General features: G+C 43.5%; 1 protein-coding gene across 1 annotated transcript in view; it reads right to left on the bottom strand.

The window, feature by feature from the left end:
- SYNE2 (spectrin repeat containing nuclear envelope protein 2) overlaps window positions 1–17,470 on the bottom strand; it is a 233,480-nt gene that overhangs the window by 100,842 nt on the left and 115,168 nt on the right. The window contains exons 51-57 of the mRNA XM_087819973.1: window positions 15,305–15,561; window positions 13,979–14,147; window positions 10,895–11,050; window positions 8,425–8,565; window positions 6,557–6,739; window positions 5,474–5,611; window positions 645–830 (exon numbers count right to left, since the gene is read on the bottom strand). Of these exons, the coding sequence (XP_087676099.1) occupies window positions 645–830; window positions 5,474–5,611; window positions 6,557–6,739; window positions 8,425–8,565; window positions 10,895–11,050; window positions 13,979–14,147; window positions 15,305–15,561 (1,230 nt within the window). The remainder of the gene's footprint in view (window positions 1–644; window positions 831–5,473; window positions 5,612–6,556; window positions 6,740–8,424; window positions 8,566–10,894; window positions 11,051–13,978; window positions 14,148–15,304; window positions 15,562–17,470) is intronic.

The raw sequence follows: 17,470 nt of genomic DNA on the forward strand, positions 1-17,470 counted from the left end.
ACGATAAGTTCCACCAAAAACTGTAGAAACATTTAAGAACTTTGGAATAAGCATCATTAACCATGAATATTTAACAATTATTATTCCCTGAAGCTACGTAAGTGTGGCGTAGGGAATGTAACTGAGAAACAAAAGGTAAAACCTGCACCTGCTTTTGCTATGGTACCCAATCCTTAAATAAATACCACACCTGTTTCACACTAAAGTAAATAAAATTATTTAAGAATCCAGTGGCTGGCATTACAGCAGCTCCTCAATAAATATTTGTTAGTGGTGAAGACCTGGGAGGTTATCTGTTTTAACTGCCTCTTTGCTAATCTGTGCTTTTAAATCAACACAGTATCTTCTCTCTGACAAAGAGAAAACACTGGGCTTACTTGATCAGGATTCGTCCCGTTAAACAGACCACTCCTGGACTGAGAACGGGAATATGAGTTTTTGTTGTAATTACACTATAGGCTGCAAAGTCAAGTAAAATATAATTCAAGAAATAAGAACATAAATGAAAAAAAAACACACCAAAAAAACAGTACCAGATCAAAGTGTGCTCCTATAACTGGTAGTTGATTAGTACTGTAACTCTAAGTTCCTAAATGAAATATAAATTAGAAATAAGAAATCACATCTTCATAGGGCCAACTTACATCGGCCATCCGCTGAATCTGTGGAAGGCTCTCCATGATGTTCTGTTGTAAGGCTGCTACCTGATGACTCAACTCTTGTGTGGACTGTGCTAAATCATCTGTTTCAAAAATTACCGACAAGTCTTCGAGATCCGTGAAAATTGAATGTAAAAGATTATGTTTCTGTTCTGAATCTTCCAAAGCCATCTACGTAAGGGGAAACAAGCAGGGAGGAAAGAAAAGAAACATTAAGATACCGAATGCTGATTAAAATTTCAATCAGAGAAATTTACATTTGTCTCAACACATCAAACTCCTGGTCATTTCCAGTTTCTTAATAAGACACTGAACACTGTTGGGGGCGGCAGTGGACGACTTCAGAGCGTCTACCGATTTGGGGGCTTGCAGCAGCCACTCTGTACCCCATGCCCTGCTCTTCCACCGTCATAAACAGGACCAGGAACCCCCGACCTGCAGCCCATCCCTCTGCAGTGCGGAGCTGGGGCCGAGAAAGCCAGTCAGGCTCTTTCCAACGGTGGGACTTGTAATTCTGGAAGGTGGGGTTGAGAGGAAGAGGTAATGGAGCAGGGATGAGAAATGAAGAGGCGTTCCTGTGGCCTGCCAGTCCGCCTGCCAGCGTCCTCCTGAGGCCTCGCCACACGTGCCACTGACTCCATTAGGCGTCCCTAGAGCGCGAGTCGACTCGAACACCTTGATACTAAGAGACCTTTATATGACGCCACCAAACAGAAGTGAAAAAACCCATTTTTAGAACTCCTTGGACATTCCTCCTTATAATTTCTTTCTTTTAATAACTGCGACGTCTTAACTTTCAAACTGAAGACTTCAAAATATCTCAGACACCTACTGGAAACGTTCAATCTGTTAATGCAGTCTTTGGGTAAGTCCATTAAAAATAACTGATATGAGAAAGAACATTTACTTACGCAACTAAAATTCTAGTCGTAAGCCTCCAAAATTAATCAGCTTACTCAGAATTTTATATTGGTATTATTCAAAATCCCAATATAAAATTGGTATTTTATACCTAGAAGGAGAAAATTTTAAAGAAAACAAACTGATGCTTTTTAGCCATGGCTGGTTGGGCTCAGTGGTTAGAGCGTCAGCCCACGGAACCAAGGGTCTCAGGTTCAATTCTAGGTCAAGGGCATGTATCTCAGTTGCAGGCTCAATCCCCGGCCCCAGTCAGGGTGAGTTCGAGAGGCAACCAACTGATGTGTCTCTCTCACATCAATGTTTCTCTCTCCTCTCTCTCTCCCTCCTCTCTCACCTCCACTCTCTCTAAAAAATTAATGGAAAAAATATCCTCCAGTGGGAATTAACAAAAACATACAAACAGAAAAAACCAAGGCTTTTTACCAATACTACTACTTACAATAGCATCAAAAAACATTAAATACTTAGAGATAAATTTAACAACTTATACACAAGACCTGTACAAAACACTGCTGAGAGAAATTTTAAAGAGATAAAATTAAATAAAAAGATATTTTATGTTACTGGATTAGAACTGACTGCGTTCTCACACGAGACCTTGAGCCAGAGCCACTCAGTGAAGCCATGCCTGGGTTCCCGACCCACGTCAGCTGTGAGGTGATAAATGCGTGTTGCTCTAAGCTGCTACCGTCTGGAGTAATGTGTTACACCACAGGTATAGAGTACACAGATCAAAACCTGAAGCAACCCCAATGCCCATTAACTGGTGAAGGGATAAAGACAGTGTATGCTTCCACCAATGGGATACTATTCAGCAGTGAAAAGAATAAACTAACTATAAACCTAGTAACCTAACGAATCTCAAAAGCATTATGCTAAGTGAAAGAAGCCAGGTACCAAAGACTACACACTATATGATTCCATTTATAGGATACTGTACAAAAGGCAAAACTGCCGTAATATAAAGCGATGAGTAAGTGGTTACGTAGGGCTGAAGACGGATGAAAGGGGGCCGGCTGCAAAGGAGCATGAGGAAACTCTCTGAGCTGATGGAAATGTTCTATATTGATGGTGGTGGTGGTTACACAACTGTATGCCTCTATCAAAACTCATCTAAAAAATTTCACCTAGCTTGAATTTAAAATAGGTGTATTTGCCCAGCTGGGTGTGGCTCAGTGGTTGAGCGTCAACCTATGAACAAGGAGGTCATGGTTCGATTCCCGGTCAGGGCACATGCCCGGGTTGCAGGCTCGATCCCCAGTCGGGGGCGTGCAGAAGGCAGCCGATCAATGACTGTCTCATCATTGATGTTTCTAGCTCTCTCTCCCAATCCCTTCCTCTCTCTGAAATCAATAAAAACATATAAAAAATTTTTAAAAATAAAACAAAATAGGTGTATTTTACTGTATGTAAATTATACCTCAACAAAGTGACTAAAAAAATAAGTTGTGCCCTGGCCAGTGTGCTAAGTGGTTAGAGCATCAGCCGGAGCACTGAAAGGGCTGCAGGACTGGTTCCTGGCCAAGGGCAGGCACCTGGGTTGCAGGTTCAATCCCAGGCCCCAGTTGGGGCACATGTGGGAGGCAACTGATAAGATGTGTCTCTCACATCAATGCCCCCCCCTTACATTCTCTCCAAAAATCAATGGAAAAAATATTCTAGGGTAAGGATTTAAAAAAAACGCACAAAGTTGTTTTCCTATTTTTACAATGAAATTTATGTTTCCATGATTCTTAATTACAATAGCAGTCTTTGGTTATAAACAGTATCTTTAGGTTATAAAAACCTATTTTAACAAATACAATCCAGGTAGAAGGTTATAGTACAGTTAAAACAGACTTTTTATTTATTATTATTTTTTAAAACATATCTTTATTGATTTCAGAGAGAGGAAAGGAGGGGGAGAGAGAGAAAGATAGAAACATCAATGATGAGGGAGTCATTGATCAGCTGCCTAGCCCGCAACCCGGGCATGTGCCCTGACCGGGAATCGAACCCCAATCTCCTGGATCCTAGGTCGATGCTCAACCTCTGAGCCATGTCCGGCCGGGCTAAAACAGACTTTTAAAGCTTAGTTGAGAGCTTTGATACTTTTAAGAGTTATTTTAAAAATCATTCCTGGCAATGCTAGAAAAAAATGCAAAAATGTATCCTAAAAGTAGGTCTATTTTTACATATGAGTAGTTATTTCAGACTTACTTCCCATTGGGGGATTTATTAGGGTACATTCCATGGTACATTCTGTGGGAAATCAGCCTGCATCTCCCTTGTCTCTACTTCTAGCTCATAAACTAGAGTTCTACTCAGCTGTAGCTCACCAAGGCCAGCAAGTGAGAGATACTTTCACACTTTTACACTTGTGTCAGTGGAAGAGAGCCAAGTCCAACTGCTTTTGCTTGAGTTCACTCTTGTACAGCATTTAAAAAAAATCTCATAAGCATGTAAGGAAAAAGGCATCATTTCTCTCTTATCTTTGCAAACTCCTTAAAATGGTGAAATACACAGGCAATTTAAAATAAAGGGGGGATGTGAAAAGTCAGCCCCAGAGGTGGGGGTAGGAATCATAGGCCAGGGGAAGAAAAGAAACAAATGGGTGAAAATGTAACATCTTTATAACCGTGATCATGGGGGTAAAATACGCCAAAGTATCTCAAACATCAGGGAAGCACTAAGTCAGCTGTTCACTTAGGAACACACTGTGCTATCCTGAAGATATAAGGAGCTGGATCAACTCTGACGTCTGGTTACTCTAAAAATTGTAATAGAATAAACCTTTTCCTAAGAAATTCTTACTCGTGGCTAAATAGTATGACAGAAGTGATATATGCCTTCATAATAAAACTTAAGCCAGTGCTTGGCACCTGGAAGATCGCACAGTCATGGCCCCGAGTAGGAAAATACTTTCATTTGTTTGTTTTTGGAAGCTAGCATGGAGACACAGGGCACCTGCGGAGTACCAGGAAGGACAGGAAATTTGGAATTACAGCATGCTAAAATTGGAAGGAACCATGGATTCGCCTTTTAATGCTGTGTTACTAATTACCAAAAATTTCACCGCTTAAAATGAAACAAATTTATTATCTCATAGGTTCCACGGCTCAAGAGTCCAGGAACTGATTAGGTGGGAATTCTGCTCAGGATGTTGCAAGGCTGCAATCGAGGGGCCATCTGGAGCACAGTTTCTCTTCCAAGTTCATTCAGGCTGTTGGTAGAACTCAGTAGTAGGAGTGAGATGCCAGTTTTCTTGCTGGCTGTTGACTGGGATCACCCTTAGCTTCTAGAGGCCACCCTGGGATCCTAGCCCCATGGCCCTCTCACCATATGGCAACTTACTCTTCAAGCCAGCAGGAGAATCCCTGTCTAGTCTGCTACACCAGGGAGTCATATAACCATGAACATGATTAATCATGTATTCACGGGCGTGAGTATCCCGTTACCGTGGCAATATGGTAATGTGACCTAGTCATGGGAGTGACCATCTCACCACATAATCACATTCCTGCCCACGCTCAGGGGAAGGGACTACACAGGTCCCGTACATCAGGGGACAAGAACATTGGGAGCCATCGCAGAATTCTGCCAACCCAAACCACCACAATTCAGAACAACATTCTTACTTCAGATAGGGAAACTGAGGCCCATAAAGGACAGAGTAAATTACCCAAAAAATCATATAGTAGTTATCAGGACAGAAAAAACAAGATCCTGGGCTCCAAAATCCCTGTCTAGAGCCTGCCCCTCTTTCAAACTTCCTTCTGCCATCTGGCGAGGTTGGAGATAAGGTGGGTTTTAAGGAAAAAAGGTGGAGGGTGGGGGGTGGGGCAGGAAGGTTAGCCAAGGCACTGATCACTACGGACGTCCTGTGACACCTAGGAAACACTGAAGGCACTCACCTGGAGGGCGCTCGCGTGGTGACTCAGAGTCTTTGAAGAGTCATAGTCAGCGGGGTTAGCCAGCAGACGACTGGTGCTTTCTATCCAAGCCTCAGTATTCCTCAAAACGTCATGATATTCCTCCATCTTAAAGGTGGCCTGTGAAAGAGAGGTGGTACCAAGCTCAGTCTGATTGACGTCTTCTACCGGAGTTGAATGGTTCTTGAACAAAGACTTCGTGGCTATTAGTCAGTGGTATGTCAGCCTTGCAGGCTCCACTCCCCATGGTGGGGCCGCTGGCCCACCCCCTCCAGTTCCCATCCTCCCAATTTTAAGACCTATCCTGACCAGAGCTGGAAGGCACTTGAGTTCTACCCCAAAGCTACGGCCTCAGCGAGGGTTCTGAGTTAGCCTTGCACCTTGTCTGGTTCCCACCGAATGCCTCATTCTGAAAACCGATTTGTATTTTGTCCGCCTGCACAGGGCCTTGACCTATAATATCCCAGTTCCTGAGACGAGGACCCTGCCTCATGCTTGTTAGGTCACATGTACCGGTCACCCAGCCACGACCCCGGCTTGGAGGGGAAAGAGAGGGGTGCTGTTCTGAATGACATTCCCTCTTGTTGCGGGCTCCCTCCCTGGACTCCTGGATTGCCTGCCTGAAATGCTGTGCTGGGATCTGGCTTCTGGACCCTCGCCTGTGCCTGCCCAATTAGACTTCCTGCCTGTGCCAGTCGAGAAATCTGTCCCCTCGGTGTCCACCTGAACCTGTCGTGTGGCTCTGAGGGAAACTGGATACCTCCGAGTACATATTTCTCTTTTGGTTTACATCCATCCCACCCAGCCGGCACGGCTCAGTGGTTGAGTGTCAATCTATGAATCAGAAGATCACGGTTTGATTCCCAATCAGGGCACATGCCTGGGTTTCGGGTTCCATCCCCAGTGGGGTGGGTGCAGGAGGCAGCCGATCAATGACTCTCTCTCTCATATCACTGATGTTTCTCTTTCTCTCTCCCTTCCTTTCTCTGAAATCAATAAAAACATATTAAAAAAATCCATCTTAACACCAACAGCATGTGCGGTTATCACGTGTTACGGTCGCACCTTATTTAACTGTGAGGTTCTAGACTCCGCTCTCTGTGACACTTGCTGATACTGCTGGAAAGGAACCATCAGGTTATCCATCCACTCTTGCGCCTGTCCTGGGTCCTGTTCCACGATGTCCTGGACTTCAGAATCCAGCTCATTGAGCTTGGAATGCCAGAGGTCCAGCTCATCCCACATTTTCTGGAGAAGGAAATCATAGGTTAATTTGAACGCAGGCGTCCTGGTTCACTGTGCTAATTCCTAGCGTTCACACGCTATTTGTACTTGTAAATGCTACCAAAGCAACACCACAGGCACAGGTAGTCATGTCTACCCGGCAGTCACTTGTGACCTAAACTGAGTAACACCTTTTTTGAGGTCTCTTAAGTCTAACAGTGTTCTTTTCAGCACAATGAGCTGTAAGGGAGCAGACAGACCTGGACATTCTCGGAAACAAATGGCATGAAACAAGGTCAACACAACCTTAATCTTTCAAGAGCAATGAGTTCACGTTATGTTTGAAAGGGCTTCAGTTAATATTTAAGCCTATTTAGATCAGTACATACATGTACTTTCTAGAAAACGATTTTTATTAAGTACAAAAAGAAAACTAACAAAAAGAGAGTCTCTGCTCCAGCTCAGGATTAACACAGTGGCCGGCAAATTCTGGCCACAGGTAACAGTAGCAACTGCTTTTGGCTCAAGAAACTGACAGGTTGAATTCAAACCTGGACTTGCTGGCCGGAGGATGTCTCCAGGGTAAAACAGTTAATTCTTACTTAACATTTGCTTAAGAACATAATTTCTAGAAATGGGAAAACCTTACTGCTTAAATTAGATTCCTCTATGTATTCAGAGTCCAAGATTTGGTTCAAGGGTGAGCCATATACTGACCTATTTTTAAAAGTCTCTATTCATGTTAGGAAATTTCCTTAAAATGTAGATTAGAATAAGAATGCTCTCGCCCAGCCGGGCGTGACTCAGCGATTGAGCATCGACCTAGGATCCAGGCGATCGGGGTTCAATTCCCGGTCAGGGCACATGCCTGGGTTGTGGGCTCAATCAATGACTCTCATCATTGATGTTTCTCTCTCTCTCTCCCTCTCCTTCCCTCTCTCTGAAATCAATAAAGATACATTAAAAAAAAAAGAAATATTTAAGAATGCTCTCTATATGTTGAGTTTGCTTGGGAGTTAAGAGGGGGAATATTATGTTTATGTACAGTTTTACCTAAGACCTTATTTCTTCAAACATTTTATAAGAGAAATAAAATTGGAATTTCTATTTTCCTGTTTCCCCTTGCAGTCCAAAGAAAAGCTGCTAATACTATTCAAACCCTATTGAAATACTTTTATTATTATTGTACTTTTATTTGCCTATCAGAGCATTTTTAAAATTTTTCAGTTACAGCTGACATCCTATTGAAATGCTTTTTAATCAAATAAGTTTCATAAATGTTCCATATTTTATTCCCCGATAATATTGCATTTTAGAAAACCAAAGACTCTAAGAAATGCTCTAACATAGAAACATGTTGGCCTTTGTTTTATATATTTATATTTACATATTTGTAAGATTTTTATATCAGTCTTACCAAAATAAGATCCTTACTCTCCTTTACTTGTGAAAAGGCCAGTCCACAATCATAGGCTCTCGGGGGGGTTGGGTATATTCCCACCATGAAAAAACTGAGAACAATTCTTAAATGTGACCTTCTCCACCACTTCTGCAGTGACACTCTCAGTAAGGAGGGGAGGGGGCTGCGGATCTGGGTTAGGGTCTCTGTAATTCAGGTTGATCCAGAGAGCACGCCCTGTGATGACCCTGTGATGACAGATGAAGGGGGGAAATACCAAATGCTGACGGAGGTTAACAGAGGATGTTACCTTTTGGATTTCTTGAGCTTTCTCGATACTTTTGCTTTTCTGCTGCAACATCTTTTCAACATTGTGAAGCCCATTGTTAATTTCATCTATTTTTCTACCCATTGCATATGATGGTGAACTTTTCAGGACTTCATTGCTAATCTGTTACAATGGGAGACAGACACATTTGGTTTAGTTAGAAAAGTTTTCTGCATTCTATTCACAGGTTCAAACGATAAAAGGGTTAGTCACACTGTTATGTGCTTTTAGTTATAAAAAAAATCTTTTAACAGTTCCGGGAAAAATCCCAAATCATACTGGCTAATGTGTTAATGAGAAGGTACATTATCAGACTCGGAGATGGCAGCTGACCCGATCTGTTAAATCCAACCTAAAGAAAGAGAAGAAACCAACAAACACAAGCCTGTTGACTGTAACCCACAGTATATACTTACAGATACGTGCTACGCTGGGCAAAATTACTGAGTGGGCTCTTTGAAACATACCCCAATGGGGCAAATGATATGAAAAAATTCCTGAGAGATAAATTATTTATTATGCAGTCTCTCCATTTTATGAGAAAATCCTCTGTACAGAACTGTTTTCAATAAAATCAAACTTATTCTCAAGCCAACTTAAAAAATGTAATTCCCGCCTTAATAGTCATGAGGATAAAATAACCCTGGGGATGCACAAAGCCTAGTTTTCTCTGTGTGAATGTTTTTAGTGTGTTTTCACAGCAATAAGAAACCTAGCTGCCCGACAGGGTAATTTTTTACCTGAACGATTTTCTTAAGAAAACTAGGAAAGATAATAATGAATGTTCACTATGTCATTTTTCAAATACCCAATTAATTTGTGTTCATGGGGTTTTTTAGCCTGTGTTGACAACGTTTCCTTCCAGCAGCTACTCAATAACTAAATAATACTTTATGCTTTTGTGTAATCCTTTACCTCTTTTAAAAACCACTGTATCTGTATAACCACTGAGACTAGAACATTCCAACAAAAACAGTACACAGATGCAGAAACTAAGCACAGGCTACATGACTTGCTTAAATTAAGGTCACATATCAAGGTAGTGTCTGAACTTGTCCCTGGAAGCCCTGAGTTGCCAGACTCCGGGGTCCGGGCTCTTTTCACAACATCAAGGTGTTGATACTTTTATAAAATGTTTTTATCTCACAGGCCATACCACAATCAAGATTTTTAGGGGGGGAAAAAAAAATTTAATCCTGTACTGGGTTTTTTTTATTGCCATATAACTTTTTATTGCTATGTAACGAATTACCAACAGGTGGAGTTTTCTGATATTCTGGGTAGTTATTCCCTGGGCAGTAATGTACACCACAGGAGCAGTGGGAGAGAGGCCGCGACTTAGGAAAAGGACCCTCTGTCTGAATTGTACAGAACGGCACCGTGTCTGTTGCCCGGATCCTTTAGACACACCACACAGTAAAAAACAGTTGCTGTTTGTTACAAATACATAAACTACAGTTGACATTTTCAACCTTTAATTCAAAAGGCAAATTTTGATTATTAATTCACTGTGTTAGGGACTTTCACATGAACTATGCACAAGAACAAATTGAGTTTTCTCTTAAAACATTTAGTAATTCTCTTAAAATAAAATCAGTACTACGTGATTTTTGGGAAAGTACCTGTAAAATCAACAAGATATAATTGCCTGTTAAATCAACAAGAATTCTTATAAATACACATTAGGAGTTACACGCTTTTTACATAGGTTAGATTTTCCTAAGAAATCTGCGTAGAAGTTAACTAAGTTTGGAATCTTATTTTTTGTGTGCACTTAGTGTCTATTTTATTTACTAAGTTAGAGGTATTCTAGGCTTTCAAAAGCAATACAAAACTTCTGTGGATGCTGCACAGAGCAGAATTTTGTTCTGCTGGATTCGGGCTGCCCTTTTCACAATTCAGTAACACTGCCTTGCGGAACTCCTATGTCTGGACTAGGAAACATTTCCCACTTGTTTTTCTAACCTGGACTTTCAGGTATCAAGATGTGCCCAGGTATGATTTATGAGAATTGTGTTACTGCCATCATTAGAAAGACACTGTGTGTGAAGGGCTATTCCTACTGACTTGTGAAATTTGTATTCTTACTGCCCTTGGTTGCTGTTTCAAAGTGCACACAGGAAATATGCCCCAAAACAAAGTATTATTCATGTCCATAATTTTAAAGTAATTGTCCATTAAAAAAAAGTCAAGTGAAAGATAACCCATATTTTTAAATGCAAGAGAAGAAAACCTAAGCATCTTGACAACTAAAAATAAACAGATCACCCTTGTTTTGAGCAATTTCATCTCAGAATTCAATACGCAAAATGATCATTTAACCAAACTCTATGAAAACAGAACAGTTATAGCTGAAAGCAAGGCAAATGGAAATATAATATCAAATGAGATTTTCTTCTTTATATTCATTCAACTCCATAAATAATAACACTAGTACAAACATTAGTATTACCTTCTCCTCTACGTCTGCCAGAGCTTTTCTGCATTCTTCCACCTGGGCTCCAATCTCTGCGGGAACTATGGTGTACATTTCAGAATACTTGATTCGGAGTTTTTCCATAATATTCTCAAAAGTTAGCTTCCCTTTCTTAAAAATGCTTTGAAGCTCCTAAAAACATCAAGAGAGTTTTTCAAAACTCATAGGATGGGGGAAGAATTTAACTGTAAAAATAAAAGCAGCTTTCCAGCTCGTCCTTATGATTTAAATGAGCACATTTTGCATGACAAAACCTCACTGTTGATACAAGCTGATTACGCCTGAGAGATACTCCTTTTGGTCAGATGATGCTTTCTAATTTGTAAGAATTAAACTTGATCTCTCTCCACAGTGTCAAACCATTGTCCCAAGAAGACATTACAACATCTCCTGCTTCTAAAGTACCTCTAGGATTTAACTGTATCTCAGTGGCAGCCTTGATCTAAAACTGCAAGTAGCAAAAAGTTTCAAAGAAGTTTTTTTTGTCTGTTATTAACTTGTTGCCATTTCTGCTTCTTCCTACATTATCATCACAATGACTCAAGGCCACTAAAAGCCCTTATGCTTGAAGCAGAAGTGTCTGCTTTCATGTAATTAGACAGCCCAGCAGAGCTCCACTTCTTTCAAAAAGGAGGGTTCCAGTTCCACGCAAAGAATGTGGGTTTCAGGAGATAAAGGAAACCTGGACAAACGGTCCATTGGTTGTGGCCTAGAAACAAAATCCGATCTTCGTCCTGCTGCCCTAATGATAAAGGAGAAGCTCATTTGTTTGGGAAAGTTTCCCAAAGACCAAGTGGAAAAATACTTTCTGACTTTGCCGTGGCCTTTTGGGGCTTGTTTTGTTTTCAGAGTAGCTGTTCGGCCGCATTATGTGTGTTAATGGGCTGAGTCACCGTAATGACCGATTTGGATGACTCCATGATGTGTCACTGTTTTCCTTTCCTCAATCCTCAACGGAGAACACATCTAGAGAGGGAAAGTTAAAGGAAGGACAGTGCCGGGCGGACAGGGGTGGGCCTGAGGTACGGGGCCGCCCTGCTTTATCCAGACCTAGGGCTAGTGCAGGTCTCCACTCAGAGCACACGCAGACGGCTCCCCGAGAAGACCGCGTCTGTGACGGAGAGGAAGCTTCCTTTTTCAACACATAACCCTGATTAACAGCAGTGTGCGACTTTTGAATGAATTTCCGAATGTCACTTTTGCCTGTTACCACCGGACCGGAATATGAGATCATCCTGAAACAATGAGTTCCCAAATGACACCGGGGCGTGTGCACAGCCCCCACGATACTGTGATATAATATATAAATATATACATTTGATCTTTCATCACTGGCTTCTGGCAAAGCTTCTAAAACTCTTGAAATTTCCTAAATGTGGTGAGAGGAGCATCTTTTGTTATTTATTTTTCAACCACAGCCTGAGTTTCTGCAATGGGATGGACTTTCGGGGTGCCCCTAGAGAGCTTCAGGATGGGGGCTGGTGGCCAGAGGAACCAGCCACTTGACCCGCACAGAACCTTCATTTCTTCAGTCTGACCGTTTCCCCTTCTCTCCTTTTGATTCAGAGCGGCCCTGTCCAGCCTAGGAGCACCCTGGCTCACCCACTTCCCTCTCCTTTGCATTCCTGTAATCGTTAAGCCTGCAGGGCACTGAGGTTCTGGTCGGTGGCATCAAATAATCTTAGGAACAAAGCCTCGGGTCTGTTGACCACAGAGACAGAGTTTCAGTCAAACTAAAAATGACATCTAGGCCTCAGTTGTGTTTCAGCTCCAGGTCCAGAAAAGCTGAACGCACACCCTTGCGAAACCAGACGAAGTGACAGATGCACAGATCAACTACCCCTACCCTAGTGCTGACCAATCAATAAGACTTGACCCTAAACAGGACTGTAACTCCCTTAATCACCATGACTAATGATTTCCCCCCTATAACCCACCCCCTGGAAGGCATCAGGGATCCAGGCTTTGAGCAATGCTCACCTGTGACTCCGGGTTTTGCATCATTTCCTTAACTAATTAACCTTTACTTTCTTTGTGGCAGACTCCTGTTTGTGTCTGTCTGGGCTTTGGTGCATGCAGGTGAATGAACCCCTTTACTTAGGTAACAGCTGGAATGAAATTTCTGCTCGACCTCCCATCCAATAGGAAGGCTGAGTTAATCACCAACAAACAACAATGTAACCAATCATGCCTACGAAATGCAACCTCCATAAAAACCCCTGGACTACAAGGCCCGGAGAGCTCTGGAGGTGAACATGCCCAGGTGCTGGGAGCGTGGCCCACCCAGCGGAGGCAGGGAGGTTCTGTACCCCTCCCCCAGTACCTTGCCCTGTGCATCTCTTCCCTTTGGCTGTTCCTGAGTTGAATCCTTTACAATAAGTTGGTAATAGTAAAGTGTTTCCCTGAGTTCTGTGAGCCACTCTAATAAATTACTGAACCTGGCGGGGGGGGATCACAGGTACCCCTGATGAATTCTGTTAGTCAGAAGTACCAGAGGCCTGGGACTCGCCATCTGAAGTGGGGGCAGCCTTGTGGGACTGAGCCCTTAACCTGTGGGGTCTGACACTTAGTGTCAGAATTGAATTGAATTATAGGGCACCCAGCTGGTGTACAGGAAGTTAGAGAATAGGTTGGGGTATGGGGTAGGGAGCAGGGAAACCCACACATTTGCTATCAGAAGTGTTGTAAGTAAAAACAGTTCCACCCCATCAGAGGTACGAGATTACATCCTACTAATGTGAGTTGTCTAACATGTTACTCAAGTGGTCTAAGGCCCTTGTTCACCAAACAAACTTAAAAGGTGGTCAGAAAAGGGCTGCTTGGTCCAGACTGGCCTACTTCCCAACCTGGTCTCAACCCTGCTCTCTGCTCTCCAACCACACTGATGTTCTTCCCTGGCTCTGCCCACACCATGCCGCAGGGCCTTTGCATGTGCTTTCCTCTCTCCTGGACTGTTCCCTCCACTCTAGTCCCTGAGTTACTAGGGACTGGTCCCAAGGACGCTGGATTCAAGACTGCAAACCTGTATCAGCCACAGTCACAAGTTCATTTCTGACTTACCTCAAACTGTTCTGCCTTTTCTGGGCAGTCTTGTGATTCCATATTTTGGAAAGAAGATGCGGTCTTCTGAAATAAATTCTTCAACGTAATTATTTCTTTTGTGAAAGAATGTCTCTCTTGGATTTCATTCTGCATCAATTCCTTATTTTTTTGAGCTTTCTGAAATAGCCTAAAATACAGCATGAAAATAAAATTGCTCCTGTCATGCTCATCTGTGAAATAGTTTTATTTCAACAATTAACAAGGTATCTCAATAGCTCACAAAGGATTTTTTTCCTGAGAAAAAAGTACCAGTCTCCATGATTTATATATTGCATATACAATCATGTATCAAACTCTATCACCCCATCAAAAAGCTCTTCAAAACTTTAATCCCCAAATAGCCTCTTTTCTCACTTTACATAACTCTTGCCACCCTTTCTCAGGTAATCCTTGCGTTCACCTGAACGTGACAGAGGTGAGACTGGAGACACGGGTAGGTTCTGGGGGACAGACAAGCCCATTATCCTTTTTACCTCCGCTGACCCCATTTGTTGTGAACGTAACCACCGCATCAGTAGAGGGGTTTAAGTGGGTAAAATCCTTCCTGAGCTATTTGGGAAGTATCTCTAGCTGTAAATTTACTGTATCCTTTGACTCAATGACTTCTTAGCATCTTTCTCAATGAATTCATTACAGATGCAGACCGAGATTGTGACATTAAAAAAATATTCACTGCAGTGTTTTTATAAAAGTAAAAGGAAACTACCTATCATTTAAAGGTTCTATATTAGGGGGCTTGATAAATAAATGACGGCATATCCACATGATGAAAACTGACACAGCTGTTTCGGAGCATTTATGGCATAGACCAATAAACATGATATGCTGACAAATGATTCAGCAGGATACAAACAGTGGAGTGCCATCTTTGCAATTTGTTTAAAAATATAGTCATAGTAAAAAAAAAAAAGAAAAAGGGTGAGAAGGAAGTGATTGGCAGCGGTTGTTGCCGAGCGGTAAGAGTAACGGTGGGTTTCATATTCATCTTTGTAACGTCCCACGCTCCCCAACTTCCTATCATAAATATGTACTAAGTTAGAAAAACAGCAAACAGGAAAACAAAGCGAAGTGCAATCGTCCTCAGTCATACCAAGACGAACAACCTGCGCGTCTTAATTCCCGTTATTCATCTTTTCTACCCCTTTCTGCACCTGTCTGTGTTGACTCCACTCAATTCGGTCGTATCGTTTGTCAGAATATTTTACATCCCTGAAATTCAGTATCTTCTAAGTCTCAGGCCCGAGCTGTCCGACACGCGCCCTCCCGGTTTTCCCCAAGCCTCACCTGTGGCATCGCTCCTGCATGGCTGTGATCTCCTGGAGGGCCGGCGCGGGGCCCGCGGCGCCCGGAGGCCCCTGGACGCCGCGCGCGCGCCGGAGGAGCAGGTCCAGCAGCAGCCGCTGTCTCCGCGCGTTCTCCTCGCAGTGGCCCAGGCCGTCCAGCAGCTCCGCCAGCTCGGCCGCGCTGGCCGCCTCCTGCGTTTTGGAAAGTTCGGGGAGTTCCTCTTGAAGATTGTCTAAAATGATCGCTTCTCGTTCAACCTAATTCAACAAACAGAGAGAGAACTAAAATCAGCGCAATACAGCCTTAGCACGTCAGGGCTGGAGACGGGCCTTGGCAACCGCACGCTAGTTTCCAAAGGGCTCCTGACGCCCGCGCCCACTGCCACGGCCCCTCTGTCTCTGCGGCTGGGATGTTACCCCTCCACTACCAGGAGGCCACGGTTCCTAGCTACCGATCACGCGGGTGTGACACTAAAACGAAGTGCTGCTGTCGTAGGAGGAAGGAAACGCTGTTGCGTATTTTCATAAATAATTTCTCCGTCAGATTTCAGTTGCATAAAGCGGTCGTTTCTCCCGAGGTGCCCACAAGGTAGGCAGAATGCGCCCCACCAAACTACACCCACTGAGTGTGAGGTTGGGCAACTAACTGCTGGATACTTTTTCTACGGTTCGCTTTTCTTTCACATCTGATCCCTCTATGCTCAAAAAGGTAAGTCCACTGTGTCCTCACTACCCTGACACCTCCACCAACAGGAAAGCAGCCCGGGTCACTGCACTAATCAAGTATTTTCTGACAGTGATATGCAGGGCCCAGAAGTGCATTACCTAATCCATCACATGCACGGAAACGAGTTCTCTCAGCTCAACTCAGAAGGAAGACCTAGATAATCAGATCCCGCGCCTGCATCTCCTCAAACCCTCTGGCTCTCGCCTCAGCTGCGCCACCCATTGATCGCGCCTGCCCCAGCGCTGCCGACCCTCCTCTGTGTTCCAGCTGAGTCAGGCATTTTGTGATCTTGACGTCACCGAGCACCACAGCGGTCAACTACGTTTATGATATCGCACTAACTCAAATGAACAAGGACCTGGGGGGTGCCAGGGGGTAGGAAGTAAACCCATGAAAATTTAGGAATTCCAGCATCAATTAAGTTCCCAGGGGCCCGATGGTCTGGAGCATGCTGGAACCTCCATGAGGTAAAGATCAAGTTGTCCAGAGGCACCACGCTGGGTGAGTCTGTGGTTTGGGAGGAAGTATACGCTACACTTGGAAATATTGCTCAGATGCATTCATCAGGACGCTGCCAATGCTGAGGGAGGGGGTGGGTCTGGAGGAAAAGAGGCACTGCACCGGGGTTGGGCTGAGGTAGAAGCAGCCCTGCCACTTGGGCCATACAATCCAGTTGAGTCCCAGTCGCTAGAATCCATGGCGCAGGTGTAGACTGGCTCCTCTCCCAGAGATCCAGTTACAGTACCTGTGCTTTCCAGCCCCTCAAGCCTAAATTCAGTTGTACCAGAAGTCCAGGCTCTCGCGCAGGCAGCTATATTTCCACCAGGAACAGAAATAAAGGTCCCACGGGGTCATTTTGCAGCCCCCTGCCAAAGAACCAGCATGCAAAGGAAGGAACTGCTCTACTGACAGAGGTAATTGTACATCTAGGGTTTCCAATATGCATCCGGGCTGAAAGAACTATGTCTATACACCGGGACTTAATGAAGCATCCACCTCGGTGCTTCTGTGCCTACTGATAACGGGCAACTGCAGCAACCAGGACCCAACAAGAGTAAAGAATCTGAGGCTCTGACCCTTCCTGTTTCAGTTCTCCTGGTCTCCCACTCCTGTTCCCTAGGATCACTCTCCTGCCTGCAAGCCCCTGTCTTAGGTCCTGCAGATTAATGGTTGCCCCGGGCTGGACGTGATTGAAGGAGGTGTCTACAAAGGGGCACAAAGGAACTTTCTGGAGTGATGAAGATACTCTAAATATTGACTTTGTAGGTGGTCATACAACTATGCACTCGTTGAAATTCAACAAACTTCACACCAAAAAGGGTGACTACAGACCAGATCAGGAAAATAGTTGCCACAAAGATTACGCATCTAATCTTCTACCTACAAGAGGCTCTGCAGCCCCTGGATGATTTTCCTTGGACACATAAACCTAACAAAATT

Source organism: Miniopterus natalensis, chromosome 1 (assembly GCF_054644295.1).
Source record: "Miniopterus natalensis isolate mMinNat1 chromosome 1, mMinNat1.hap1, whole genome shotgun sequence".
NCBI classification, from domain to species: domain Eukaryota; kingdom Metazoa; phylum Chordata; class Mammalia; order Chiroptera; family Miniopteridae; genus Miniopterus; species Miniopterus natalensis.